The sequence below is a fragment of the Cyanistes caeruleus genome, chromosome 13, assembly GCF_971803275.1.
Source record: "Cyanistes caeruleus chromosome 13, bCyaCae1.hap1.1, whole genome shotgun sequence".
Lineage (NCBI taxonomy): Eukaryota > Metazoa > Chordata > Aves > Passeriformes > Paridae > Cyanistes > Cyanistes caeruleus.
Window position 1 is genome coordinate 14,815,591 of NC_141713.1, and position 12,424 is coordinate 14,828,014.

The window sequence follows — 12,424 nt, forward strand, 5'->3', positions numbered from 1 at the left end:
TAACCAGATGTCTACTTAGTTGCTACAGACTAAAAGTAACTGAAAAGCACTCTTAAGATGGAAAGTATGTGGTGTGCAATGAGCATGTCTTAAATAAGATCCCTTGAGGGTGTAGTCTGAATTATTGAAATATGGAGTTAAAACTCATAAAACTATGTTCTGCTGTAGAGTTTTATAACAAAATAGTATTTTATGCACTCAGGCTTATGTATTTTAGAATGATAATTATTTTGAAAGGGAGCCCCAACCAAACCATCTCAGACCTGTGATGTAATATAATACAGACCCTCTGTAATATAATCATTCAATAATATATGGTTAGGAAACATGCAGGGGGTACAAACAAGATAATTTGAGTTACTTCCAGTGACACAAACAGCAATCTTTTTTAGGTGCTTTTTTGGTTTTGTTTTGTTTAATTGTTTTTAATATTTGGCAGTAGAAACAAAAGCAAATACCAAGATGGAAAGGGTTCATAACCCTATGGGCGTGACCATCAGGAGCTTACTCACCTTACTTACCTCCTCTAAACCTTACTGAAGTTGCTCTTGTAAAGCAGGTGCTACTGGGACAGAGCTACCAACTAAGGTAAAGATTACACTGGAATTAACTGGGTGTAATCTGGTGTTCCTACTTTTAAGCACATCGTTAGTTCCTTGACTTGATGGATTTGTGCATGTGAATTTTTAAAGAATAGATGGAGTCTTGGACCAGTTGTAATAAGAAAAGCAAGAGGATAAAAAGAAATTTGACATTCTAAAAGATGAAAGCTGAGTGGCAATAAAAGTAGATTATAGGTTATAAAGTTCAGTAATCTAAGTTTCTGCATTTTTTTTGCAATTGTGCAATAAATTGTTTTTGGTATGAAGAATTAAGAAGCAGATGAGCTCACACTTTTGCATCATTATATATAAACACTTTTAGCAGTGTAACAATTTTCAGTATATATTTTTGTGTTGAATGTAACAATTTTCAGTACATATTTTCATTTTCTGTGTGCATGCCCTTCTCAGTAACAAAAATGAGTCATGATAATTTCCTGTAGTACTGATTGCAAGTCTGATATTTGTGCTCAAGAAACTGTAGAAGTGATCTCACCTTTCAAAACTATCTGGCTTAGAAAACCACACCTCTGCAACCTCCTGTCTTGCCCCTCTTCCATCTTCCTTATAGCAGTGGTTCTCTTTGGGTTTCAGAGACCAGTATTGTCACTTTGTATCCTGTGCAAGGGTTCCTGGAAAATTTCTGTGTTTGAATACAGAGTTGCTTGCCAGAAAGGTAATTAAATGAATCAATTTTGTTAAGCTGGCCTTTACAAATCACTCTGTAAGTAATGAAGCCTGTGTGCATTCAGTCTTCACTTTTACTTTCTAAAGTTGCCTGTGAAGGTAACCTTTGCTGCATGTTGCTTGTTGTCTGGGCAAGAACTTTTTAGGATGAACTGCTATTCATGTTCTCTAAAAGCTAAATAGGATAAATAAAAATTCTAGATCAGTGGAGCATGTGTGGTGCTGTCTGCAGTGTGACTGCTTCTGGGGCTGGAATCACATCAGCACTGAATTTGTGCCTGCTGAAGTCTCACAGCTGTCTTTGACTATTTTAACAGCCCCCTCTCTACCAAATAAACATGGACAAAGTCAAACAGTTATGAATATCTGACATTTTGACATCCAGTGGCTACTTAACAGTGAAGCATTTTGTAAAATCAGCCTTGATCAGCTGCAGTGCATTGAAGTTTACAGTCCCGTTCATAAAACATCTGAGATGGAAGTAGAATAGTTACATAACATTTCCGTAATGAATTTCTGTAATAAATTAGCTCTGCTGCCATGAAGCACAACTAAAACTCACAGATAATATTTTCTTCAACGGTAGTCTCAGATTTTGTCACTACACAATTATACAGATGGCAAAGTTTCTCAAAGACCTTGTCCAAACCATGGACATGAGTTTCTTTTTATAAGGATATCCCAAAATAGCAACCAAAGAGACTAGATTTCAGCTCCACAGTGATACATTCTTTGAGTATTTTAAGGCTGAAAATAATGTTGCATTGCCACTGCAACCTACTTTTACTTCTATTTGTACATTTCCCATTTGCTTACAAGTTGAAGTGATATTCAGACTGAACAGAAAAAAATGCCCTTGCACTGTGTTAAACCTAGTACTATTTTTAAGGTATTAAAAAGGAAATAACAATGAGTTTAAACAGTAAGAGTTAAGACAGGACACCTGTATGAACATGTTGGGTTTATTCCCCTTCTGGAGTGTACTTGAGGTATGTGCTTTAACCTCCTAATGAGAGGTGAAGTACAGATTTTGGGATTTTTTCTTTGTCTAACAGTTCCAGTATGTGAGAGGTAGTGAATTACTGTAAGAGTCTATTCCCTGTATATTGAGCAGTTGTCTGCAGTGTTTTCAGAAGAGGCACTGCAGTGATTTACAGCCCTTTAAAGAGTCAGTAGGTATGGAAACCAAGCTTTAACTGTTTGGAAGTGGGAGGAAGATAAGAATCATTACTAGGCATCATCACTACGTTAATTTTTTCCTTAAGGACTTGATTCATCAAGACACTGAAGTTCTGTGTAATTTTAAGGACATGGATTTCCCACAGCTTTCTATAAACTAGAAACTTTTTAACATCTTGAGGTAGAAACAGATACTTTCTTCTCTTGTGGTTAATATGGCGAACTCTAATTTTCTCTTCCCCTTTTTTCTTTGTTCCTGAACTGCTGAAATCATATGGCAAATTACAAATACAGAATATACAATATCAACTAAACTGCGTGACCTAATTTATAATATATTGGCTTATTTATAGCTAAGCATCTCAGGGCTACCTCATAGGGCAGCAAAACTGTCTGCTATCTCTGAAAGATCTTAGATGAATTGTTCTCTTTCTGAGCCACACACACCACAAAACCCACAGGAAGCTGTCTCTGTAGTAGCTGCGGTTCTGCAGTTTCCTTCTTCCCCATCTTTAAGTGGTCAAAACATTTCTTAAAAAGTCAACACAAAGTAGAGAATAGACTTCCTGTTCTTGTGGTGTAACAGATACCCATGCCCTCAGAAAGAAGGATTCACACATCTGACTGTCCTTCTGTGTCCTTTGAATCAATGTAGGGTTATGGTTTGAACTTATTAAATAATAATTTCATTTTTAGGTTTCCTACCAAGAAAATACAATAGTACTTTTTAAAGACATCTCCCAGTAGTAGTTATTTAAAGGATGAGTAAAGCACTTGCTTTTCTTCAGCCCTTGACATCTAAGACAATTTTCTATCTAAAGATAAGGGTTATAGATGATCCTGTTTTCAGGACCTATAAAGGTAGAATCAGAAATATGCTTTAAAATCCTGATCCCTTAGCTAACAGATGGGACTTGCTATATAACTGTATCTGTATCTGACTGAATGTACTGTATATATAAGGCATATATATAAATACCTAAACACTAACACATACATCTCTCTTGCTATATATCAATATGTGTATGTAAATATATGGACATCTGCTGTTTCATTACAGATATTTAAAGAGAACACATGACTACACTGGAATCCTAACAGTCTTAACAATATATAACTTGCTCTTTCAGACATTAATTTTGTAATATTTATTTTAAAATTTAAAAACCCACCCAAAGTTAAATAGGACTATAAAATTCAAAGTTACTTGCATTTAAGATAATTCTGTGTTGACTTGACCAACATTTGATTTGGCATTTTCAGTAGTGCTGATGGTAGATTTGGTTGTGAGCAGTTTGTTAATGAAGAGATACATAAATTCTCCTGAAGGAAGAATTTCAAAGGACAGCAACATGATTTGGCTATTGCTTTGTATAAAAACAAACAAAACCATTCATTAAAAAGAATTTGTGTCTACCAAAAAATATATGCATTTTACCAATGCTAATAGAATAAGATGGTATTTCTAGCTCCTCTAATTTGTATCAAGAGTAGAGATGAAGATTTCAATAACTGTTGGATGGGAAGAGGGAGGGAGGGAGGGAGGGAGGGAGGGAGGGAGGGAGGGAGGGAGGGAGGGAGGGAGGAAGGAAGGAAGGAAGGAAGGAAGGAAGGAAGGAAGGAAGGAAGGAAGGAAGGAAGGAAGGAAGGAAGGAAGGAAGGAAGGAAGGAAGGAAGGAAGGAAGGAAGGAAGGAAGGAAGGAAGGAAGGAAGGAAGGAAGGAAGGAAGGAAGGAAGGAAGGAAGGAAGGAAGGAAGGAAGGAAGGAAGGAAGGAAGGAAGGAAGGAAGGAAGGAAGGAAGGAAGGAAGGAAGGAAGGAAAAAAGGAAAAAAGGAAAAAAGGAAAAAAGGAAGGAAGGAGCTCAAAAGTGTTATGCATATCCAGCTGTTTTAAACCCTGGCAGAAATCCTTCCTTGTTAAATGGTCTCCCTCCTTGTTAAATTTAATGTATGGATTGATAACATTTTCTCATCCAATGTAAGATGATACCAATATGGCACCTCCATCTTTGCTGGAACTTTCTTTGCTTAATATTTTTCTTTCACCTTTCTATTTGTTCCCCATCTTTCTTCCAACACTTTAATAACTGCTTTTCTTTCCCATGACCCTTGTCCCTCATTTTAGGGAATCCATCTCCACCTCTGTTTGCTTGTCTCTTTCATTCCCTTGCCCCATCTTGGTTGATCATCTTTACTCTCTGTTCATAGCCTGTCCTCCTCCCCAGCCTCTAGGTCGTGTCCACCCGCCCCAGAACTATTCAAGGAGAGAAAGATGAAAGGGAGGGATTATTTTACCCTACAGTTTATCAGGTCATCCTCCCCTGAGTTTCTTTTTATGCGTCTCCACACCTTGAAATCTTCCCCCTCCTTCCTGTTGTGATCTCAGCCTTTTCCTTCCTGCCTCCTCTGGTGAATACTCTGGCAGCGAAGCATGTGGGCATGAAAAACGTCACATTCCGCCTTCTGCATGTGTAGATAGAGTTAAAAAAAATAATCTGAGGCTTAGTTACATCTAGCAATTAAGAAATAAAAAAATGTGCTGGAGTGTTTTGGTGGAAGGCGCCAGCGGAGAGGCTCTGGCAGGAGGCCACGCTGCAGCACGGGAGAGCTCCCGTGGAGCCGGGCCCCTCCGGAGCTCTGCACAGCGAGGGGCTCCCGGGGAAAGGAGAGGGCCCGGCCGGCTGTTCGGACACTCCGGGAGCGGGCAGGTGTCAGGAAAGCCGGGGACGGTGCTGACAGAGGTCCCTGGAGCTGTGAGGCTGTCCCGGTGTGTGCTAGGGGAGGTCCCGGGGGCCTTTCCCTGCCCTGCGGTGCTGCACGCTCCGCACCATGGTGGAGGAGTTGGCCCTTCCCCCTGATTTCGGACTGCTGCCTTGGGAATTTGCTTCAGCTATTTCCTGGAATACGAATTTGTTTATTTTCAAAAGAGAACAAACGTAAAACTCATACAGTAGCTTTGGGTAGGGCGTTTCTTGGTGGAAGAGTGATTTGGATCGTTGAGTTATTGCCTCTTTTTAAGAATTTAAGTACTTCTGGAGATTGCATTTAGAACAAAAGTAGCTGGTAGCACATAAATAGCACAACTACAAGAAAATCGTGGCCTTGATACCATGGCTTTTACTGTCATGTATATCTCATGAAATGTTTGTAAAGTATTCCCATTTTGGTTTGGGATTTTTATCACCTACTTTCCTTTCACTGAGCCTTATGTACCTCATTAGTCATGCCACTTGGGCTCTAATCTAATTCTAAAGAGTAAATTAATCAACATCATAAACTCTGGACCATAATGATGTTGCTAATAAACAGTGTGCCATCGTTTCATTGGGGTTTGAAGCTCCTTAATGGGTGATACGTCTGGAAGTCGTTTGGTTAAGTTATGACTTGGCCCTACAAAATTTGGGAGTGTGCTCAGCTTTCTGTGGCATGCACCATCTCGAAAGTCAGAACTCCAGCTGCATTTTCAGACAGCTTCATCGTGCATGGGTTGGGCATCCAACGCCCAAAAGTAAAATAACATCTTTAAAAGCCTTTCCTTTTAAATAGAAAAAAAAAAAAAAAAATCGCAGTATTTCTCTTAGTGCTTAAGTAAATACTTACTTTGTAAAAGACACTGAAAACGCTTTGTCTAAAATACTGGGAAAAGTTTATTTTTCAAAGCCACAGGCAGCAGTTCATGGTGCTATAGGAAATGCTAAGGCTATGCAGTCACCACCTTAAAGCAAAGCAAATCTCCCAAGTTGTTTTCTTTTTGTGTCTTTATTGCTTTTATCTCAAGAACAAAATGTACAATTAAGGAACTCGGAAACTAATGTCCCGCCCCTTCAAACAATGGGCAAACGCAAAAGCAGCTTTGAGCCTGGGCTGATGGACATCCCAGTTCTGCGGCCGGCTCAGGGGGGCGAGAATTCCTGCTCCGTGAGCGCTGCAGGACCGCTCGCCGCTGAGGGCGCAGCCAGCCACGGGCCCTGCCGAGCGCCCGCAGCCTCCTCAGCGCTCGGGGCGGTCCCGGTGCCGGTGCCGGTCCCGGCCTGCTCCGCTCCCCGTGTTCAAACGCCCCCCGCGCTCCCATAGGCTGCGCCGGCCCGGCCGCGTTCGGCCCCCGCCGCCCCGACCATGGCGCGGGGGAGCCCGGCGGCGAGCGAGCCCCGCGGGCGGCCCCTCACCGAGCCGCGCCCGGCGAAGCCCGCGGGGCCGGCACCGGCCGCTCCGCCGCCGCCGCTCCGCCGCCGCCCAGGGCTCCGGGTCCTGCGGCAAAGCGGGGGCAGGCGGCGGCGGGGCGGGCGGTCCCCCCGCGGCGGGATGGGCCGTGCCGGCAGTCGGACATGTCGGTGGCTGCGCGGGGGGAGAGGCACGAGGCGGGCGGGCGGCGCGGCCGCTGAGCGGGCGGGCCCGGGGGCAGCGCGGCCGCTCCCGCGCTCCGTGCCCCTGTGGCGGAACCCGGCCCCGGCGCGCCAGGCGCCGCGCGAGAGAGACCACACTTTTCGCAAACTTGATCCTCCGCTCCCCTTCCTCTTTCTTCTTTTCTTCTTTTCTTCCTCTCTCCCTCCTCCCCCGTCCCCGCCCCTTCCCTGCCGGCCTCCTCTTCCTCCTCCCCCCCGCGCCGTGGGATGTTTATTCGGGCGGCTGCGTGAGGCGCGGGCGGCGGCGCTGAGTTTCTCTCCCCCGGCCTGAGGAGTTGCAGGCGCGCACACGCTCGCCCGGCTCCGGGGGAGAGAAGGAAACAAAATGTCTGCCAGGGCCGCGGCGGCTTCCACGAAGGTAAGACTCAGCCCCGGGGCGGCCGCGTTCCCTGCCCGTTCTGATCCTGCGGTACCCCCGGCGCGGTTTTCCCATTACCTCGCCGAGCCCGCACCGCGCCGGCCGCGGCTTTATCCCCCGCCCGTCCCGGCGGCACGGGCTAGCGCGGACCGAGGTGGTGGGCGAGGCGGGCCGGAGCCTCCCGGCCGCGTTCCCCGCAGAGCTTCCCCCCCTGGCTGCCGGGAGGGGCGCGCAGGTGGCCCGCGCCCCCCCGGCCCCGCTGCCCCGCCGGCCGCCCCCGGCCAGCCGCCCACCTGTTGGACTGCGGGCCCCGGGCCCCGCGGCGGGATGGCTGCGGCAGCCGGGCCCTGCCCCCGGGAGAAGCCCCCGCGCTCCCGCCGGTGCGCTGGCCGTGCCCTTTTGTTCCAGGCTGGAGCCGGGTAGCAATTAGGAAAGGTTCAACCGGGAGAGTCCAGTACTGCAGGATTTTTTCTGTGGCCGCTGAATCAGTCGGGGATGATTGTTGCTGACATACGGTAAACAGCTTTGGGGCGGCAGTAATCCGTCAGAAACTTGTGTCGGTCCTCCACCTGATCCGTAGGTGTTGCCGGTGCAGGTGCACGTTGCGGGGTGTGTACTCTGACCTCCCCCGGCACTGCGCGGCGGTGAGTAATGCCGAGCGGCCCCGAGGGAGAGAGGTGGAGTTAGGAACGCTCAACAGGTTATTTCTCCTTCGTGTAAAATTAAAGGTTTGCTTTGCAACTAGTTTGAATTTGAATTTCGAACTAATTTTTAGCTTGTGGCGCCTGAGTAGTTGCTCCGGCTTCAGCGGGACGAGTTCCCGTCGTGTGTGTTAGGTGGTGTTACCGGAGCTCGGCTTAGTGGCGTTTGCTTTCGAGTGAAACTGTGTGGTTTCGGTCTGATGACACTTGCTGGTATGCACTTACTCAGAAGTGGTATTCTACAGGCTAAAGTGAAGTGTACACCTTACTGTATTACTAAAGAAAAACTTCAGTACTTGAGATACTAAGTAACAAACTTACTATAGTTGTAAGATACTGTTAGCTGGCGATTTTACCAACTCGAGAGTCTTGCTTTCGAGGTGTGTTTTAGCCAACCTCAGTTTCCAGAGTGGAATTTACAAAACTTAAAAGCTAATGTTGTCTGCTGAGTTTCATACTTCGTTTTAAGTATGCTTCCAGAGGTATTAAATTGCATTTTAACATATACACAAGCACTTTTCGACAATAAATGTTTGTTGTTGGACGAGTAACTTACTTTGAATAATATTTCACACTTCCACTATCACTTAGCTATGGAGACAGATAAAACATTCTTTTTAGCCCTTTTCAAATGCATTTCTATTAGCAACAAATAGGAGCTGAAGATAAATGTTGTCTTGAATAGTCTTCTGTTAGAATTCTGCTGTGAGAAATTGCATCAACTAAAATTTTGCAGGTTGTTTTTTTTGGTGTAAAATCAGGGTACAAAATTCTCGCTTCTGGTTCAAAACACTGTCTTAAAATACAGCTATTTTTTGAGGCCGCGGACAAACTTTGCCTTTCACACATGCATGTACTGTCTTGAAGTGTTTTTCTATTTTTAAATATGGAAGTTTATTTAAAGTTGCAGAAGTGTACAGAAAGTGTATCTGTTTTGGCTGTAGACTGGTGTACAGAGTGTGTTAATTGGAAGTTGTGTCTTGCCATAGCAGTTATTTGAAACTCCTGCTTACGGTCATATCACATTGGCTCTTGGAGCTTGCATACATGCATACAGTATCAGCCAAACTAATTATACTGAAAGGTATGTTAATTTAGGAATGTTGCAAAATATAGTCTCACTGGAGTTTAACTCTTCACTGGGGTGCTTTCAGATTTATGGAAGTCATGTAATTGAAATAGCGTATCTTTCTCGGGGAAATTCTTAATCTGTGATGGCTTTTTATCAAAATTATTTCTTATCTTTTTATCTTGATCGCAGAAATGCCTTTAGAGACTAGAATCTGATGCATACAGTTCATATGAGTTTCACTGTCAAAGCAGAAGTGCTTTCAGTCAATGGATAATGTTACTTGTATTTCAACCATTAGTTCCTGGGCTGCTCTCCATGTAGTTTTAATAGTTATAGACAAGGAGATTAAAAAGTATTTTAGAAATACTAGAATATTGGGGGATTTCTGTGCTCACATTCCAGATCTTGTTTCCTTTGGTTACCTCTTTGGACGTGGTATCTGGTTTCTCATTTTTGGGGTTGTAATGCATTACAAAAGCCTCTGTGAGTGGTTTTCTCTTAACATTTACTTAATATACTTTTGAGCTTTTTGTCCATATCTACAGTTACCTTGGCACGCTTGACCAGACAAAACGTAAAAAAGAAAAAGAAAGAAAATTATTTTTGATTAGCAGAATAATTCTTATTTGTACATGAGATCATCTAGGCTGCTGTGATTGATTGTTTTACGCCCTACTATCAACACTCTTTAACAAACAGTTTCACTGCCCTTCACTTTTGATTACTTAGCTTTTTCCCCTGCTGTGCTGTGAAAGAATGTGGTTTTATTAAGGTGTTACGTGATTGTTGTAGCTGTTGGTACTATACAATAGAAAATGGTGGAGAAATGAAGACTTGCTGGAAGTTTAATCTGGTTGTGGCTGTAATATTTAAGGAACCTAATCTCTTCTGATGTCTTTTTGAACAGTATTAATGGATTCTATGGGAATGACTGTGTCAGGGTCTTAGTAATGGGATGTAAACTTTCTTTCTGCCTGTAAGTTGGAAATTCGAATATAGTCCACATTGGTAAAAAAATCAAACCAAACAGACAAAAACAACACCCAAAAAAGCTTTTAAATTGTAAATGTGGGGACAGAACTTATTGAATCCCTGAGCTGTTTTGAATGTTGAACCTAAGTTCATGAGACTTCCTTCTATTTTTAAGTACATGCATGAAGAGTATTTCAGTCTTTCACCTCTGTCCTGTAACTAATTGAATTTTGGTTATTCTTACTGGCTTTCTAGCTGCAGGCATGTATCTGTTAACTGCCCCTTGAATCAGAAGCTGGGAACAGGACTGTGTTAATGGTTCAAGACATGCTGATTGCAAGGACTCCTTGGTTTTCTGTTTTAGAGGCAATGACCTGTGGTTTTCCTTAGTGTGGGTTAGCATTGTACCCAAAATCTTACTTGGAAACACCAATGGATTTGTTTCTTGTAGAACATATATGTGCAGATGTTTTTAGAGTGGTTTTTAATTAGGTCTGTGAGATAGCTAAGTTTGGAGCAGTATTTTATTTTTCCCATGTAAGTCTATATAAGGGCACTGTAAAGTTAGATCAGTTCTTCTTTGGTTGTTTGTGAAATTCTTCAACATACCAACAAAGAAATAAATTCATAGAAAACTTAAACAGGAAAGTAACCGAGAATTCGGTTTAACATAAGAATCTACCTCCTGTGTGGAAAATAGGCCTTTAAAATACTGCATTTAATTTTGCTAGCGTTTCTGTAAGTTGTATTTGGACCTTAGGAAATATTAATTTTAATGTTCTGATAGGTAGTTTTCAAAGAATAATTTATATGAGTAACTTGTATTTCAGGCTTGGATTTTCTTGAATTCATTGCTCCAGTTAGGACTATCAGCAACTTCAACTACCAGATGATACTTCAGGTGCATTTTCAGTATGACTTTGGCTGCAATGTGAGAAGAGCTGCAAGCTCCACACTCTGTAGGTCATTATGGAGTGTGTTCTGGAGTTTGCTTCTGGTTCAACGTGCAGCGTAAAGATTACTGTAATGTAAACAGAGCTTGAAATCTGACGGTGCCTGGCAACTGGCTCCACCTTTATAGAGTGGAAAATCAGTAAGACCTTATCAGTGACCAGCTAGCTAATCTTTGTGTCAGGGAAAACATCTAGAAATGGGTTATTGTACTTCATAGGTATTCTAACATGCACATGGTGCTACTACTTAGGTTCTATGGGAATAGATACTGGGCTTCTTCTATGCTCAAAAAAAGCTCACAAAGAGTATTTTGAATTTGTGCTTGAAGTCAAGAGTGGTTATTGAGCTTGAATATATGTCAGTATTGACACTGCAATGTACCATTGTTGTCAAAACCTTCTGGGTACTCATGAAAATACTTGGTTTTTAACTACTCAGTATAAGCTACTGAGTTGGAAACAGAACTGTAGCTGGTCGACTACTTAAGCTCTGAATTGTGCTAAATATGTTTGGTTTATTACTTGAAATGCTATGCAAAGTGTTGTCTATCTCAGGTCAAAGCGCTTATCCAAAAGCTTTGTATCAAAGTTGAAGTTCTTACCAAGGACTGAAGTGTTCACCCATTTTTTTTGCCAATAAGCTTTCAGTGTGAAATAGGATCCTCCTTTCTGTTTTCTTCTCCTGTCCTCTATACCCAGTGGAAAGGCCATGTCTTGTGTACACAATGGAGTGGCAGGGGAAAATCTGATTAGTCACAGTGTGGGGGGAGTAAAGCCATGTACATTTCCATTTCAAAATTATTAGTCCCAATATTTGGTTTGTAACACTGTCAAATTCTAAGTGTCAGTTTGAGGTAGGGGATAGTATTTGAAACACAAGCCTTTAATTGTTTTTCTTCTGGGTTAAGAAAGGCATTTGTCATTTATATACCCACAAATATTTCCATGTTATCATGGTATAAGTACAACAGAAATAATTATCCAACTATGCCCAGTGTTTTCTCAGGCAAATATATTACTAGTGACTTCTTCACTGAATGTACTGATTAAGCAAACAGCCGTAGGGAAGTCTTAAAATGAATTCCATGAGTCTGTGCAATGTATTTATGCTGAGTCCAAAAAGTCCTGAAATGAAAACACTGTCTTGTCTTATAATTATGCTATTTTAGGGACAGATTATTCAAATATGCGCTATACAGTCATAAATAGTAGGGGTGCTCTTGTTTCAAGGGGCTGTGACGTTCTTGAGTGAAGGATCTGAGAAAATGGAGGGACACATTCAGCTGAATATTTAAGGTCCAGCGTGGATCCCTCAGAGGCTGCAGAGTAACAAGTGCTGCTGAGGCCACAAGTGTGGTGACTTGTCCAGGGACCATGGTGTCTGCTTGGTTACCCATGGGATTTTCCTGCTGTGGTGTGCTCTTAGACAGCTCCTTAAGCCCCAAGCTCTGTGGGCTGTTTGGGTTATGTAGATGGGCTACTGCAGAGTTGGAGAACT

The 12,424-nt window shown here is 42.9% G+C and overlaps 1 protein-coding gene across 19 annotated transcripts in view; it reads left to right on the forward strand.

Moving 5' to 3' along the window:
- Positions 1 to 12,424, forward strand: part of TJP1 (tight junction protein 1) — a 159,699-nt gene that overhangs the window by 84,333 nt on the left and 62,942 nt on the right. For 10 of the 19 annotated variants that reach the window (XM_086849070.1, XM_086849074.1, XM_086849076.1 and 7 more), the window contains exon 1: positions 6,821 to 7,228. The exons of the other annotated variants lie outside the window; for them this stretch is intronic. In XM_086849070.1, the coding sequence (XP_086705196.1) occupies positions 7,196 to 7,228 (33 nt within the window). In that variant the 5' untranslated portion in view covers positions 6,821 to 7,195. Of the gene's footprint in view, positions 1 to 6,820; positions 7,229 to 12,424 lie in introns of those variants that run through there. 19 annotated transcript variants of the gene reach the window in all.